This window comes from Uloborus diversus, chromosome 8 (assembly GCF_026930045.1).
Source record: "Uloborus diversus isolate 005 chromosome 8, Udiv.v.3.1, whole genome shotgun sequence".
In the NCBI taxonomy this organism is placed as follows: Eukaryota; Metazoa; Arthropoda; class Arachnida; order Araneae; family Uloboridae; genus Uloborus; species Uloborus diversus.
This window is the reverse complement of record NC_072738.1, coordinates 146,708,691-146,727,301: the sequence shown is the minus strand read 5'-3', so window position 1 is coordinate 146,727,301 and position 18,611 is coordinate 146,708,691. Positions and strand designations below refer to the sequence as shown.

Genomic DNA, 18,611 nt, shown 5'->3' with positions numbered 1-18,611 from the left:
AAACAAAGTAATGGGACCTAAGTTGAGCCATCCTCTATCCATTAAAAAAAGAATCATCAAAATCGGTTCACTAGGTGAGACGCTATGAGTGGACAAACAAAAAAAAAAACATACATACAGTATGAACTGATAACCGCATCCTTTTTGAAGTCGGTTAAAAAATTACTGGTAAGCAGTTATTGCTTTATGATGTATAATTAAGTATTTTTATACCTTCACCTAAAACGTATTGTTTACCGCTTCATTTTTTTCTTGCATTATTTTACATCATAGTTTGTATTTATTTGATTCCACGCTATATTCTATTTGTTTAATTCCTCATCATTTCTATGGTTAAATGATGGCTATGGTAGGCTGAAAATGTTGTATGGGATTATATTCGTGGTACTAGTCGTGGTAGACGGCTGGATTTTGCTACCGTCCGAGGGCTTGCGTGTACCGCCGTGCCCGCCATTCCCCCGAAGTACATAGCTCTCGTCCCTATACTTCTTCTGCTTCGACCCCTTATTGTCTCTATTGAAGACAATTATTTTGCACCAATACCTGCGAGAAATAATTTTCCATTGCATACCTTTACAAAGAGTGGATATATATATATTTGAGCAGATTTACCACAGAGCAACAGTGTTACCAAAATAACATTATTCCCGCCAAGGATTTTATGACTGCCCCAATTATCGGAATATCCCCTTTCATTCATTTATTTTGAAAATAACATACAAAAATCAATATATTACGGAAAAAAATATTACGGTTTTCCATTGTAAGTACGAATAAAATTGTATGATACAAGATGTGCAATGAATGCATGTATAAGAGTAGAAATAAAAATTTTGAAACAATAAAAATGTATATAAGTTTTCCTCAAATATCAAGTTATGACAAAATTCGAACTTCGACCACACTAGTATTAATTTTTACGTCAATGGACATTATTTTGCAAACATAAGCAGCTGTCAAGATCGCTAATTTCCCAATTATCCAAATCTTCCCCGAAAAAATCATCAAAAAAAAAAAAAAAAAAAAAAAAAACAGTTAATGCGTAAAAATTCTGTCCAAATAATATTATTTGTAACAAGTCTACTATTATTGAATACGTTGCCTCGACCTTTCCCCATTATAAACATAAAATTTCAAATTTTCAAATGAACGAACTCTACTTGCAGCAACAAATAATTGAACATTTGAAAACATTAAACATCGCAATTATCCAACAGGTTTATTAGAAGTTTGACTTTGTGACTTGTTTAGTGTGGTTAAGGGCTATCCATAAATGATATAACTCTCCTTTTTTTCCAACATTTTTGCACCGGTCAACTTTGAATACCGTCCACCTTTGGTTCACCTACCTTATTTGACAACTCTGGATTCCTCTTTAGCAGTATAATAAAACTTATTGAGCAATTTTTAACCGCAACCAGTTTTAACTTGGGAAGTAAAGAATGTATTTTATTAATTTCGTTTCAGATATTAACGAATGTTTGGAAGGCATCGATTCGTGTACTAAGAATACCAGCTGCGTCAACACCCAAGGAGATTATTACTGTGAATGTAAGCCAGGTTACAAGAAATTTTCCGATACATATCCTTACAAGAATGCCCACGACAAGGAGGCCTGTGTTGGTAAGTATAAAAAGCATCATACTGATTTTTGTTTTTTAAACTAAAATAATTTCCCTTTATATTGCTATAATGGGGTTGTTTCCTTCAGTCAAAAGTACTACTTTTGGTCACTGAAATTCAGAGAATTAAAAAAAAAAAACGTAGAGCAAGAAAAAAACTTTTATTTTCCCAACGCTTTTAATTTTTAATTCATTTTTTTTAAGTCCGATTTTGAAAGTTAGGCGTGGTCTTTATGACGTCCCAAATGATGTACTTTGACGCAGCTGCCTACCACGTTTCCACGTTATGATAATTAAGAATCGAATTAAATATTGGGCTCTGCAAATGGCATTTCATCATTTGTGGTGTCATCGTCAGAAGCGAAAAACAATGTAAGCGCATCGATTAAAATATATTTTTTTAAATATTAAACTTAGTCGAATTATTTAAAAATTGATCAGATACTGTATTTTTAAACATTCTCTTTCAAAAAGAAAAATACTTTTAAATTTTCGGAAACGATCCCATTATTTTAACCCAACTTTTGACATACTTTCTCAGTAGAAGAAATTTTTTTTTGCACATACGTATGCATTACATTTGATTTTTTGTTTTCAAGGTGCTATATATATATATATATATATATATATATATATATATATATATATATATATATATATATATATATATATATATATATATATATACACAGTCGAGTATATATATACACAGTCGAGCCCGCTTAATGGAATATCGGATAATAGAATATCCCTCTTAATGTAATAAAATTCCAATGTACTACACCGTTGATGCGTGTTATTTTAATCCCGGATAATGGAATATCCTGCTTATTAGAATAATTTTTCCTGGCAAATTGCCTATTCCATTAAGCGGGCTCAACTGTGTGTGTATATATATATATATATATATATATATATATATATATATATATATATATATATATATATATATATATATATATATATATATATATATATATATTGGTAAAAGGTTGTTTTTGAAATAACCTTTTGTAGTAAGTTTTAAAAAATTCTAATGAAGTATACGTATTCAATTAAATAGAAGTAGCATACCCGCCCCCTCCCCCATCATTTTATTACCATTTTAAGTTTGATTAATGGCAAATCAAAACTTATATAAATTATCATTGAGTTTATATTTAACCATACTTATCAATCTTGTTTTCGCAGATTTTTGCAGCCCCAGTCCATGTGTGAAAGGATCATGCAGTACAAAGGAAAAAGGTTTCGATTGCAGGTGAAAAATCTTCTTTTTTTTTTCTTGGAATTATGCAAGGCCTTAGGATCATGTTACTTAAAAAAAATTTGTGCCACTAGTGTGGCGAAAATTTCGCGAAAATCTTTTTTTCAAGAATAATATTTTAGTATTTACTGAAGCATACGTGTCACTAGTACGGTCAATTTTGTAAAAATCATTTTTTCGGACTAATTTCTTAGAATCATAATTCGGAAAAAATATGTGCCGCTAGTACGACCAGAATTTTGTGGCAATCTTTTTCTAAAATTTTTTTTTTTACAATCATGTTACTAAAGTACGTGTACCACTAGTACGTCAGTCTTGTAAAAAACCTTTTTTGGGCCTAATTTCTTAGTGTCATAGATCGGCTAAAATGTGTGCCACTTGTACGACCAGAATTTTGTGGAAATCTTTTTCTGAGATAATTTTTGTATCATGATGTTACCAAAGCATGTGAACCACTAGTACGTTCAGTCTTGTAAAATATCTTTTTAGGACTCATTTCTTAGAATCATAACGAAATCGATGTGTTCCATTCCACGGTCAGAGTTTTGAGCAAATTTTCTTTTAGTTTTCTTTTTAGGTTCTTAGAATATAGTTACTGAACAATGTGCGCCACTTGTACGTTTACAATTTTGAGAAAAATCTTCTTTTGTCAATGCAAAAAAGTGAGCTTTGAGATGTAAAGCCGTGTGAAGTCTTTGTATCAAAAGATTGATTTTTACATTGAAAAAGCAGTTCCTTTAAACTCTGAAACACGCGTATACCGTTTTTTCTACTAATTTATATATACAAGTACAAATGTGACGACCAGCAACAGGCTCGTGGCCCAGCTAGGCTGGTCCTAGTTAATTTATTAGTCCCCAATAAAGATCAATGGCCCTCTTAAAGCTATCCACTCCCTTGCTCGTTACCACCTCTTCCAATAAGCTGTTCCAAGTGCCCACAACCCTACTAAAGTAGTACTTTTTCCTTATTTCCAGGTTAGCCTGAGATTCGAATAGCTTAAAACAATGATCGCTCGTCCTGCTTTCAGTTAAAAAACTGAATCCATTAACATCATTCATTTTGATAAATTTAAACAACTGAATCATGTCCCCTCTGATCTTCTTTCGCTCCAGGCTATACACATTAAACCTATTAAGTCCAGTATGATAAACTAAATCTGAAAGTGCCCTTACTAGTCCAGTTATCCTTCTTTGAACCCTTTCCAATACAGAAATATCTTTCTTCAGATAAGGCGACCAAAACTGAACAGCATACTCCATAAATGGGATCTTACTAAACTCCTATATAAAGGCAGAAGAACCTTCTTAGATTTGTTTGAAATAGATCTATTGATAAACCCAAGCATTCTATTGGCTTTGTTACTTGCAATGCTGCACTGTTGACTAAACTTGAAGTCCTGATTTATTAAGATACCCAAATCAATAAAATGTGTCTACCTGACTAATGACTTAACCCTGTAAACGATAACTCATACGCTTATTTCCATGACCTAAATGTAGCACCTGACATTTACCTACATTAACTGCCATACCCCACTTATCCGCCCACTTAGTAATATAATCTAATTCCTCTTGAAGCTGTTTGATTACCTGCTCTTCATTTTCTACAATCCCTATAACTCTGACATCATCAGCAAACCAATAAGCATTTATATGTCGTTCTGCATCCTTTTACTAAGCATGTTGTATAAAGAATGGATCCATTTTTAACGTTTTAGAACAATTTGAGTTATATGAATCGTAGTTTAATGTTTTTCTCCAACGAGTCAAATTCAGTATTTTTGTACTATTATTTTTAATTTACATAACGAAAAACAATAACTAATCGTAATTGTTCCCGGCTTATTTTCCCAATTACCTTTACTCACCTTACTGTACTTACCTTGTTTTTATTTACCCGTTCACTCAGTAGCAAATGTGAAAAATTAAAGGGTTTTTTAAAATAAAATAAAGTCAAAAAGTATTTTACCAAAAAATCTGTGAAAAAATCCTTAAGGTTTTTTATGGATTAAAAACATACTTACAACATATGGATAATTTTTGTATAAGAAATTGGTTTTATATTTTGAAAACGAATATATAATTAAATTTTAAAAAAAAATCAAACTCTACGCATATGTCTCCATGAGAGCACAAATGCATTTTTCTGCTAAAAGAATTTCATGTAACACCGTGTACGGAGAAACACCGTTGTGTCCTTAATATTTTTATTTCCTGCGAAGATTTACACTTGATAGTATTTTACAGTGTAAAAGTAAATGATAAATTCTACTTCAAAAAACAAAATTTCAAAATAGCGTTGCATGTATCTGTTTTCAGCTTTATTCACGCGTTTCGGGTAACACATAACTTTGCTTTTCAACGCAAAGGAAGTTTTGTGCTTCCGACGCAAAATAGCGGTCTTAAGAAAATATCGTATTAAAAAAACGAGCTTTTATATGACCTTGGTTGCATTGAAATTCTATAAATAGTTCCCTCAAAACTCTTTTATTTCAAAGCAGTTATTTATATATCTCGACACAAAATACCCCATCTTTTTGACCACACCTACTGTGCCAAATTAAAAAACTAGCTACCTGAAAATATCGGACTTTTCAAAAATTGTTTCTTGGCCTGCATTGTGTTGATGTGGAATAAATTAATAGTTTAAAAAACTAAAAAAACACGCTTTCGTAGCAAAATGAACTAAAAAGTGAAAAATAATCTTTGGATGATAGTAGTTGACCAATCACTTAATTTTAATGTAATACAAAAAAGCGTGGGGTGCTGTCTATTTACATTTTTGCTTGGACAACAGATGGAAGAAATTCAAGATAACTGATAAGAAGCCCCCCCCCCCCACGCTTTTTGTATTACATTAAAATTAAGTGATTGGTCAACTACTATCATCCAAAGATTATTTTTCAATTTTTAGTTCATTTTGCTACGAAAGGGTGTTTTTTTACTTTTTTAAACTATTAAACTATTATTTTATTTTTTTGTTTTTTAGTCTTATGTTGGAGAATTGTCAGGCGACGAAATTATTTATAAAACGAGTGCGAGGTAATATCTTAAAGTTAAGACAAGGGCACCCCGATGGGAAGCTACTGTGAGTCATCGATGTATGCTTGCGGAAATCATATTTATATTACTTTGAAAATTTGAGATGCATTTGAATAAAAGTTTTGTTCAACAATGGTCTGATCAGCAATGGATTTCCAATTGAAGGCTCACCTAAATTTTGGCATGAAATTAGTTAAAAACAATTACATTTCATGTTCTAATTACCTTAGAACATTGGAACAAATTTTGTCTGATGCAGAAAAATTAAAGGTTTTTGTAGATATTTTCAAATAATTTTTGCGAGTATTTTTTAACGTATTTTTTTAAATTTTTCCTTTTTCACATTGTTGGATTTATGCCAAAATATTGATTAAAATTGGAGGAAACTAACAATTAAAAGAGTTAATTAATTAATTTGATTATAGAATATTGCATTGTCATCGGGTCTGAGGTCGCGTGCCAAATTTCAAAAGAATCCGATCGCAGGAAGTGGCGAAATTTGAGCTGCAAGATTCCGTTACAAGATACGTACATACATACATACATACAAACATACATGCAGGTGAAGCTAATAAAAGCGTGTTAAAAAACAGCTTGACCTCTTTGCATTAACATAGTGAAATTTTCTTAATACGTACAGCAAAAAAAAAAAAAAAAAAAAACGGGATATATTAACTCTCCCCAAAATTACATAGTAAAGGAAGTATTGTGTATACGAAAAAAAAATCACTCAAATAACGGCCTAAGTTTCCATTTTGCTTATACCCCCGAATGAACGTTGAGTGTTTTTTTTTTTTTTTTCGGGCCGACCGTACCTGCATATGTACCTAAAAACGTATGGACGCCCGAAATACTATTTTGAAGATCTCCGAATTCATTACCACGAGTTTTCTCGAGACGTCCGAATGTGGGTATATGCGTTAGTGTGGTTCAAAAAGCGTTTTTTCAGCTAGAGTCCAGGGCACCCCTCCCCCCCCCCCCCATTTTTTGACACTTACTAATAGTATTATGCTGTGAAAGTTTTACTTTCTTGCTCAAATTTTACGACGGTGCTCAATGACCCCTTAATTCAACGTTAGCCCTAGCATAGAAAATGCCACAAATTTAGCAACATTTAAATTTCGCAGCTGTTTTCTTAAAAATAATTATTTTATTGCCATGTATATGCATATTACTAGTGTATATTATAAAATGTAGCATTGTTTTTTCAGTTCAATGTATTTTTAACCTACTCCCAATACTAATGAAGTTTTGGGGAAGGGGGTTTAGCACCCTCTTTCAGTTGAAACAGGAAGCTAAAATTCTTCCGGTATATTACTATCCACACGTCTAAAAATATTGAGGGTGTCCTGCTATCTAGGAGAAACTTTTTTTTTTCTTCCTTTTACAAAAAAGGAAATATTGTATTCGCGAAAAAATTTTCACGCAATAATCGACCTTAATATCCATTTTGCTCATCCCCGAATGAATGTTAAGTTTTTTTTTTCGACTCGACCACACGTGAATAAGTGCCTAAGAACGTATGGGCACGCGAAATATCCATTTTGACGATTCCCGAGTTAGTTACAACGAGTTTTCTCCTGACGTCTGTATGTACGTATGTATGTATGTGCGGATATGCGTATGTGCGTATGTATGTCGCATAACTCAAGAACGGTTTGTCCTAGAAAGTTGAAATTTGGTACCTAGACTCCTAGTGGCGTCTAGTTGTGCACCTTCCCTTTTGGTTGCATTTGGGTGTTTCTAAGGGGGTCTTATGTCCCTTTTTGGATTAAAATCATTGTTAATTTCGATGTAAACTCAAGTGGTGTTACAATTTGGCGGACACTTGGCGATATATCGCCAGTCTTTTGGTCGGCAATTTTTTTCGCCAACTTGGCGACAAATTTGGCGATTTTTTTTATTTTTTTTTTTTAAATCTGGTTTCAACTTGGCCACTGTTGGTGATATTTAGAGAGTAAACAATTGAATCACATTAAAATTGCCAATAATGGGAAAATGACATTAAATTGGAGTGAAAGGAAGTCATGTGAGGCACACATCAGCTCGTTTTACATGTATTTCTAACCACCCTAATGTGCGCATGTATGTACGTATCTCGCATAAGTCAAAAACGTTATGCTGTAGAAAGTTGAAATTTGGTATGTTCCTATAGTGGGGTCTAGTTGCGCACTTCCCATTTTGGTTGCATTAAGATGCTCCAAAATGGTTCTTTTACACTTCTTAGGGGGGTAAATCAGTGTTAATTTCAATGCAAACTCAAGTGATGTTGTAATTACGCTTACATCAGTTTTCATTAGTATAGATAAATGTTTTCATTTTATAATTTTTCTGTTTTCGTATTTTTTTCAGTTGTGAATTAGGATATACTGGATCCCTTTGTGACAGAGGTGACGAGTATCTCAAAAGTAAGTTTGTTAATTTTTTTTATCATACCCATAGTTAAAAGACCTTTAAAAAAACCATAATATTTTCTGATATATTATACAAGAAAATTAGTCAAATTTCCCACTAAAATATTTTTTTTGTGTATGAAGTTGCTTTAATAAAGTTTATATGAAAGCTAGTTTATTTGGAGGCGTTTTCTTTTAATACATCCCTCAAAATTTTCAATTCTTAAAAGATCATCGCCATATCAGAGCAAAACCCTTTTTATAAGAAAATGTTTGTTGATAGTTAAAATATATCCAGAGTTATATATCCGCTGACAAGTTACTAATAATATTCTGTTCTTATTATACGACTGAATTTAAACTGGAAGCTTTGTTTCGTTACTAAATTACTAAAAGTTTTCATACATAATTTTCGTAAAGTTCATGTTAAGTATATACCTTTTGACTGAACAGCTTTTTTTTTTTTTTTTTTTTGAACTTCCAGTTAAGACTCAGAGAAAGGTATAATTGGTAGGATTCAATTAGTGGAAAATTTAAGACTATGTGGTATTATTGTGAAATAAGTAAATTTTCCTACTCAATACCAAATAGGAAAAGAAATAAACATCAGAAATATTTTCCCCTTATTTATTGTCTCAACTTTTACAAGCTACAGAGGATTCTTTGACCGTTCGTCCAACGGTCCAACTACAGTCTTGATTGTGCAAAGAATTGTACATTTCTTATGGCGGTTTTTTTAGTGATTCTTCTTGAGGTAACTCATAGAATGAAAGCAACATTTTCAGTTATAGGTTGTCTAAACGCTTGCTAAAAATGGAATTATTTGCATTTTGGGAAAAAATTGTTGTTTTTGTTATTACTCGGCAACTAAAATTTATTTTTTTTTTCCAAATGTTTACGAACTTTTGGGACGCTCTTAGTAAAAGAAGATAATTTTCAAATTTTGTGTTTCAGAAGCGAATAACAATTCCAAAATTATTGGAGGGGTCTTGGGAGCACTCCTCGGGGTTACCATCCTTGCATTCGCCTTTTACTATCTAAAGTAAGTATCATGTAAACTAATTGTCATTTTTTGAATGGTAAGTTAAATATTTCGATCGCTTTTTTTTTTTTTTAAAGAAAAAATGCTATCGATAAAGTTTTCGATTCTATCGAGAAAATGAGTTATTTTTTATGATTCTGTGTGATAAAAATCAGAAAAAATAGAGTGGTCCAAAAAAACTTTTTTTTCAGCTAGAGTCTAAAACATCCCCTAATTTCTTTCTACTTACTTATATTATTATGCTGTAAAAGTTTTAGCTTCGTACTCAAATTTTAAGAGGGTGCTCAATGACACCTTAATTTAACATTAGCCGTAGCTAAAAAAAATGTCACAAATTTTAAAACATTTAATTTCCCCAACTGTTTTTTTTTTTTTTTTGTAAAAAAATTTATGACAACGTATATGCATATTACTCGTGTATATTATAATATGTAGCCTTATTTTTTCAGTTCAATGTATTTTAACCCCCTCTCCCCATACTAATTGAAGTTTGAGGATGGGGGTTGAGCACCCTCTTTCAGTTAAAATAGGAAGCTAAAATTCTTCCAATATATTACTATCCATAAGTCTAAAATTATTGAGGGGTATCCTGCTATCTAGAATGAACATTTTTCTTTATGCAGCATTATTTTTTCAGTTCAATGTATTTTTTTACCCCCTCTCTCCATATTTAATGAAGTTTGGGGGAGGGGGTTGAGCACCCTCTTTCAGTTAAAATAGGAAGCTGAAATTCTTCCAGTATATTACTATCCATAAGTCTAAAAATATTGAGGGCTGTCCTGTTATCTAGGATGAACATGTTTTTACATGTATTTTTAAACCATCTTAGTTAACTTTTTTTTTTTTGGAAAAATTAAAATTTCAGAAGTATTAAATCAAAGGCAAAAGTAAGGTCCCGTGATTAATATTAAAAGATCAATTCTTTTGCAAAATCCTTGGTAACGTTTTTTTAATTTTTCAACGTATACAGTTACATGATGGTAAATTTGAGGCGGTGAGGAGCAAGGGAATGTAAATTTACGCTTTAAATGTTTAAGTAAAATACGCTTAAAATTCAGATCCAAGATAGGCTTTCAGTGAAATGTTTTTCTACATCATACTGAGCATCATACTTATCCTACTACTAGTTCTTTCTCTTGCTCCAAAACAGAGTAGTGATTCTCCTGCCATTTGTACTGGTTAAAATCCAAATTTTTAGTTTTGGCACTTACACCATTTGTTACTCACTGCTTAATCATATTGTTTACAGGTTGTGGTTTTCCTGAAACTTCAAAAATGTCTTTGCTTTAAAGTCATTTTGCCTATAGAATGAAAAAAAAAAAACTTGTTGGAGTTTAACCAGCTAATTTCAAAAATAAAAGTTGACTGTTTATTATGCATTTTAAGTTCCCATTTGTCTAGTTGCATTATCAATTTTTGTTACTTTCTTATTTTGCCTGAACAGAATTAATGTGAATATAAAGCCACTTAATTAAACTTCAAGAAGCTTAATTGCTCTGACGCACAGCTGTTCAACTTTATTAATAAATATTAGCATTTGTAGGTTATGTAAGACTTTTTGGAACCTTTTAAATCTTTCTAATGTGCTATTACGGGGGTGCAATAATGTAATTCTGTAATTAAAAAACATCTTTTTTCTTGAAACAGATATTTTTACTTCCTTTTACAAAACAGGAAGTATTGTATTCGCGAAAAAATTTTTACCCAAACATCAGCCTTAATTTCCATTTTGCTCATCCCCAAATGAATGTTGAGATTTTTTTTCAACCCGATCACACGTGGATATGTGCTTAGGAACGTACAGACACCCAAAATATTCATTTTAACGATCCCCGAGTTAATTACAACGAGTTTTCTCGTAACGTCTATATGTACGTATGTATGTGTGTATGTGCGTCGCATAACTCAAGAACGGAATGTCCTAGAAAATCGAAATTTGGTACGTAGACTCCTAGTTGAGTCTAGTTGTGCACCTTCCTTTTTGGTTGCATTCGTAGGCTCCAAAGGGGGTCTTTTGCCCCTTTTTCAGGGGAAATCATTGATAATTTCGATGTAAACTCAAGTGGTGTTATAATTTGGCGGACACTTGGCGATATATCTCCAGTCTTTTGGTCGTCAAGTTTTGTCGCCAACTAAGTGACAAATTTGGCGCTTTAAAAAAATTTTTTTTTGAGCAATCACGATTGCTTATTGCTTTCACTTGACTGTTTTTGGCGTCCTATCATTTTATTTTCCCACCGCCACCCTCCGCACCATCACCGTCGACCGGCTCCTCACGATGCTGCTCCTATAGCGAAAGCCGTCTCCAGGTTGCATCCATGTCCTACACACACGCGCATACATACACAACTTCACACACGCGCATACATACACAACTTCACACACGCGCATACATACACAACTACACACACATGCACACATACACACACACAAACACATACACAAACACCACATACACTCACACAAACACATACACACATACAGACACCTACACATGCACACACACAAAAACATACACACACACATACACACGAATACCCACACATTCATGCCTGCACACAGACACAAACATATGCCTGCAAACACATACACATACCCCCCCCCCCACATACACATTCATACACACAACTACCCACGCACTTATGCCAGCACACAGACACAAACACACATGCCTACACACACATACACGTACCCCCTACACACAAACACACGTACCCCATCGCACGTACCCTCTACACACAAACACACATATCCCCCCCCACACATACATAAACGCCTACATACACACACTCGTGATTGTGAAAAACATAATTTGAATTCAAGATATCAAAATTCAATTTTTTTTTTTAATCTGGTTTCAATTTGGACACTGTTGGTGATATTTAGGGAGTAAACTATTTAGTCACATTAAAACTGCCAATAATGAGAAAATGACATTAAATTGGAGTAAAAGGAAGTCATGTGATGCACACATCAGCTCGTTTATTTAGGGAATTATATTATTACTAGTGATACCCGCACGGCTTCGCCCGTAATAGAAAAATTAAAGGTCTTTTGGTTCGCTTGTATATTTACAAATAATGTATGGTGAATTTTCTCGCCAATTGGCTTATACCGACGTTACAGTTCCACGTTATGATAATTTCGTATCTCGCCAATTGGCTTGTGCCCATGTTACGGTTCCACGTTATGATAATTTCGTAATTTATGATAGTTTTTTTTCTTAAAATTGGAATAAAAAAAGAACCACATCGAATTTTCGAAAAATCGCTTCGAGGTGCACACCCCCATGCTACATACTAACTTTGTGCCAAATTTCATGAAATTCGGCCGAACGGTTTAGGCGCTATGCGCGTCACAGACATCCTACAAACATCCTAGCGACATCCAGACATCCTCCGGACAGAGAGACTTTCTGCTTTATTATTAGTAAAGAAAACGCATTAATAATCTGAGCAGTTGAGAAAAATATTGTCTCGATCCCTGGACCGTTCACTTGAATGACGAATGCTCTACCAACGGAGATATCTAACACTCCCTTTTAATGTTGCAAGGGAAGTTTGAAATTGAAACAAACAGACGTGAGGTCTCAGAGATCGCTCTACTTCCATTTTTTTTTTTAATCGTGTAATTAAGATACATTCCTGTAATTTTCCTTAAATGTTCTTTGCTCTTTTGTTTTCACGGGGAAAAATATCTTGCATTTTTAATTTAAGTATATCTTTTCCGAGAAAATTTAGCTGGAGACTTAAGATTTTTTGCGAGAAATCATATGTTGCAGGAAATACTTTACTACTCGTAATAAAAATGTATCTATTATAAATTAATGATTTTATTTTTTAATTTTTACAGATCATTTTATACTAGAAAATTGATTCTATCACGTTGCGAAAAAAGTTTACTGTTCTTTAACTATTAGTATTTCGTGTCGTACTTCCAGGAAATATTCAGCTCTTATTGTCTCTAGAACATCATTGCGTATTTTTTGTGACCATTTCAAGCAACTCTCAACGTCAACTAGAATATTCTGCATTTCTTCTGCATATCGCGGATATGATAAATAAACCTATCTTTGCGGTTCTAACATTAAGAGCCATGTCTGCTGCTTCGAAAATTGTAATACTGAAGGGGAGGTGCGGTCTCACAGGCCGCACTTAACTTTTGACTGGTCTGTGAGGCTGCACCTCCTTACGGGTTAAAGTAATTTTTGAAAACAGACGAAATGTGAAGTTTTTTCTTCCCTTTTAGTGAAAAATAAACAAGTTTTTAAACGACACCTTACTTGTAAAGTTTGATGACGTATTTAAGAAATTATGGCGTACCCAAAAAAAGAAATTAAATTAATTTGAATTCTGGCATTTGAATTAAAATTTTGTATTTCGCAATCACGAGTTGCGACAGGACCCTACTCATTGGAGTTATAATTTCTAGAAACGGCTCCTGACCCCCCGAGTCTGACCCTCCTCCTGGGTGGTTACGTGTGTATAGTTGTGTGTGTGTGTAGACGAGCTTGCATGCATGTGCAGGCTTGTGTGTGTGCATAGACCTGTGTGTATGCACATAGGCGTGTGTGTAAATGTGAGTGTGTATGTGTGTGAGGATGTGTGTGTACAGGACATGGACGCCTCCGAGCAGGAAAAGCAGATTCCGACACTCCGACGCACCGCCTGCAGAAGCCGGTGGGCGGTGGTGCTGCTGGTCCAAGCTGAAAAAGGAACCACAACGCCAAGGACGGTCAAGTGAAAACAATAAGCAATCGTGATTGCTCAAAAAAAAGCATCTTTGAGAAATGATACATGCCATGCAACATATAAATTCTGTTGCAATGATTCACTCAACATTGAGGCGATGAACTATTTATTTGTGAAAATATAGTTCCATATACAAGCATGGACGTAGTCAAGATTCATGTTAGAGAGTGACAAGCAAAGACACACCAAAAAAAAAAAAAAAAATGGTGAATTTGAGTTACCGCCTCTCCTCTACAGCGCCGTATCTTTTATTCTTCTTGGACGTGGCAATGACTTTAAACAACTCTCTCTTGCCCATTTTCCTTCAAGTTATTTTTTATTCTGAGTTCTATTTCTTTAATTAGAAAATTTTAAAATGAAAATAGGATAAGTATAATACTAGCAAGTTCTTTAAGTTTAACTTGTTGTTTTAAAGGAAAGATAAGTAGAAAAAGCTGCAAGTCCTAAAAAGGCAATTTTGAATACCTCTGATTCTAGAATTATAGTCAGAATTCAAGAGCTATTCTTTGAAATTTTTGATATTGAAGTTTTAAAAACGCAATTTTTTGCTATATGTTGAGACGTTCGGGTAGGGGCTCTCTCTCTCAGAAATTCTTTGAAATTGAAGGCATAAAAATGCACTTTTAATCTTTGTTCAATTATTTGTGTTCGAGAGATCTTCCCGTGAATTTGCCGCGATTGAGGCTCTAAAAAATTTTTAATCAACCTTTGGTGACGTTAGAGGAGAGTGTCAGATAATCGCAGTTCTCCTAACGTAAAGAGGTATTGTTTTAAAGTTTTCCTTGAGGGTGTTGCACAAGGAGGAGAGGAGGGTTCCCTACCCTAGAAATTGTTTGAAAATCCTAAAAAATGGCGCTTTGGGATGATTTTTGATTAAGTCAGAGGAAAAAGACAGGTAAGCGACTCTCCTTCAGAAATGTTTTGATATAAATGTGCGAGCTAAAATACATTTTCAACGATCTTTTGTGATGGAAGGTTCTCTTTTGAGGATGGCCGTGCCTATGCACACAGAGGAAATATTCCAACTAGAATTAATCATTTATGCTGAATTATCTGGAGGGTCCAATGACGAAGCAGATTTAGTTCGACTAGTAATACAACTTGCTGAAGTAAAATCGGTTCCCGTACATATAAGGTGTCCCAAAACGACTACATAAACTCTGCACAGTTAGATTCCTCGCTAGGAGTACATAAAAACTGCCCAACGAAGCGTTCCTGTACGATCCATAATTTACGAGAAAAATTATGGATCGTACGAGTATTTTACGAGAAAAACAAAGTATGACGTCACTGCCCGTGCAAGAAAAAACACTTTATTGGACATATCAACAACAGTATACGTATATTACGTACAGCAACAAGTACGTGTAATGAAGTTTTAAACATTACCGTTGCAAATATTGTTGTGGATATGTCTAATAAAGTGTTTTTTTCCTTTCACCGGCAGTGACGTCATACTTTGTTTTTCCTATTTTTCTCCTAAACAATGGATCGTACAGGAACGCTTCTATGGGCAGTTTTTATGTATTTCCAACGAGGAATCTAGCTGAGCCGAGTTTATGAGGTCATTTTGGAAACCCTGTAAAAAGGGTAGAATAAAACTAATTTAAATAGTTTTCATTGAATCTTTCTCTAACTTGGAATTAATGGATTAAACTCGTTTTCTATGTATTCTTCATTCTTATTAACAATGTCGGATTTAGTTTTGCAACTTAAAAACTGTAAAAGTGAATCCTAAACTGTTTCTTTTTTGAAAGATTAAAAAACAAGTATTTCTGTACATAACTGCAACATAATAATTATCTTTTCCATTTCGTAGGAAAAGGAATCAAGGTTCAGAAGCAGATTTTATCCCGGAAAGACCAGCTGACCGCTCAGAAATGGTAAATGAATCATATTGCAAACATGTTTTTTTATCGGAATTTCTTATAAAAAATTTGTTACATAAAGTAAACAGATGCCCTTTTAAGAAATACAGTTGAATATTACAAATAATAAGTACTGATATTTTTCTATAAGAAAAAATCAAAAAGGTGTGTTGTACAATAGAAGAAATTGAGTAAATTTGCTCAACTGATTCGCTGTGGAAGTTTATTTACGTAAGACCAGGAGGTTTGAAATAATGGTATGCTTTTCATCAAATTTCTTCATTTGTACTCTCGCTTTTTCAAATCAGTAAATTTGCTCAACTGATTAGCTGTGGACGTTTATTTACAAAAGATCAGGAGGTTTGAAATATTGGTGTGCTTTTCATCAAATTTCTTCGTTTATACTCTCGCTTTTTCAAGTCCGGTTACTACACCAGTAGTAGCCACTTCAAGGTTTATATTTGAAAAAATAAATATTCCAGGTCTCCCATTGGATTCAAAAGTGCATCAAACATGCAGCATTTATCACCTCCTGCACGTTTATATCTAATGGGAAACCTGGAATCCTCTGTTTTCAAATATAAACCTTGAAGTGGCCCCTACTGAAACACTCTGAAGCACTGGCCACTAACGTGTGTTTACCTTACGTGTTAGCATTGCAGTGTATCGCTGATTTAGTACATTCATCTTTTTCAAAGAATATTAATCGTCTCTAAAAGCATGTTGAAATTTGAGGAAAACGCTCTCTGTAATTGATTTATCTGCAACTATGGAATCGGAAAGCTTAACTGATTTTTTCTTAAAATTTTGAAATTACAAATATTCCTTTTTTTTATTTTAATTATTGGAAATATTTTTTGGCTCAAAAATTATATTTAACTGTAGAGTTGCCTCTATTTTCACAAATGAATTACTTTATGAAACATATTTTGATTGGGGGGGGGGGGGTATAAGTTTAATTTCCTTACAGCGTAAGCATGTGTATCGTACGTCAGAGAGCACATGATCTAACTTGCCCCCGAACCTTGAGGCCCTTTTGGTTCAGTGGCTAAAGCACTGAGTTAGCATCACAAAGGTTCATGGTCCAAATCCCGACGCGGACAATCATCATCCACGTCTTGGTGATCCGTACGCCACAAATGAAAGCGTAAAAAAGCGTAAGCGTAAAGCATGATTAAGAATTGAGTTTGCTTAAAAGTAAAGACTACTTTTTTGTACTTAAATTAAATTCATTGCACTTATCATGATTTAAAAAGTACTTAATTCGCTGTTGTGCTTTGTTTCAGGCTGAGAGGAGGCCACCTCGTGGAATATCAAATCGGTCATATGAATAAACGCCACCTGGGGACGACTTGAATAACTTATTTATAACATTTTAACTGCTTTGAACTGACTTTGAACTTAGACTGTGATGTTTTAACGGAAATTTCGAAGACGCCAAAGCAACTTCATCTTGCTTAAAAAGTGCTCACCACGAAGAAAATTGTCGTTTTAAACAAACTGTTAAAGCTGTTTCTACTATGTCTATGCATTTTGAAGAGTCTTTTCCTCTTTATTTATTATAGTAATTTGACCTACTCTGGTAAAATGTACTCATCAAAATTCTATTGTCACAACCTTATATTTTGACATACCTTATGTTGGAACTCCACATCTGATTACAATCCAGTCATTGTAAATATGCTGTATAAGTGCAATTGAACATTAAATCCTATTTTTTAAACTGAGTTTCTTACATAACTCCTACAGTTTTAACACATGTCCGCTGAGAATACTAATTTAAAACCAAAATGTGTTATTGTTAAATTACATTTCAAGTAACATTCAGATAGGCCAGATTATTAACCTTGTTAATGTTTTTAACATGATTATGCATGCACTAAAAGTCTTTAAATTACAAGTCTTCTCTTGCGGATCGTTATCTTTTCGTTCTACACTTTGGGCCATTCTTCCGAAAATGGTCATTTTGTCTCGCATGTGACGTCGCATATATTTATTGACTAGTGGTACCCGTACGGCTTTGCCCGTAATAGAATATTAAAAGGTCTTTTGGTTCGCCTGTATATTTACAAATATGGTGAATTTTCTCGCCAAATGGCTTGTACCCATGTTACAGTTCCGCGTTATGATGATTTCGTATCTCGCCAATTGGCTTGTGCCCATGTTACGGTTCCACGTTATGATAATTTCGTAATTTACTCGTCCATCTTATGATATTTTCGTTCTTAAAATTGGAATAGAAAAAGAACCACATCGAGTTTTCGAAAAATTCCTTCAAGGTGCACACCCCCATGCTACAAACTAACTTTGTGCCAAATTTCATGAAAATCGGCGGAACGGTCTAGGCGCTATGCGTGTCAGAGATCCAGACATCCTGACAGCTTTATATTATGACTTTCAATTTTATTATTAGTAAAGAAAAATAATACTTTAAAATACTAATGAACTCATTTTTCTGCTTAACAATCTACAAACCTATGTGTGATTCCTTAAGCAAAAAATTTCGTCGTTGCCCTTTAATAATATTATTACTTTTTCATGAAATATATGACCCATCACATGCGGGAAAAAGGGTTGACTTTTTCGAGGAACGATCCATTTACCAAGTTCAAATACATTGCGCTTAA

The 18,611-nt window shown here is 33.7% G+C and overlaps 1 protein-coding gene across 2 annotated transcripts in view; it reads left to right on the top strand.

Annotated features, from left to right (window-relative positions):
- LOC129227546 (neurogenic locus notch homolog protein 1-like) overlaps positions 1–17,711 on the top strand; it is a 145,938-nt gene extending 128,227 nt beyond the window's left edge. For both annotated transcript variants that reach the window (XM_054862125.1, XM_054862124.1), the window contains exons 24-29: positions 1,468–1,623; positions 2,814–2,880; positions 8,283–8,338; positions 9,278–9,365; positions 15,936–15,999; positions 17,271–17,711. In XM_054862125.1, coding sequence (XP_054718100.1) covers positions 1,468–1,623; positions 2,814–2,880; positions 8,283–8,338; positions 9,278–9,365; positions 15,936–15,999; positions 17,271–17,318 — 479 coding nt within the window. In that variant the 3' untranslated portion in view covers positions 17,319–17,711. The remainder of the gene's footprint in view (positions 1–1,467; positions 1,624–2,813; positions 2,881–8,282; positions 8,339–9,277; positions 9,366–15,935; positions 16,000–17,270) is intronic.
- Positions 17,712–18,611: the final 900 nt, after the last annotated feature.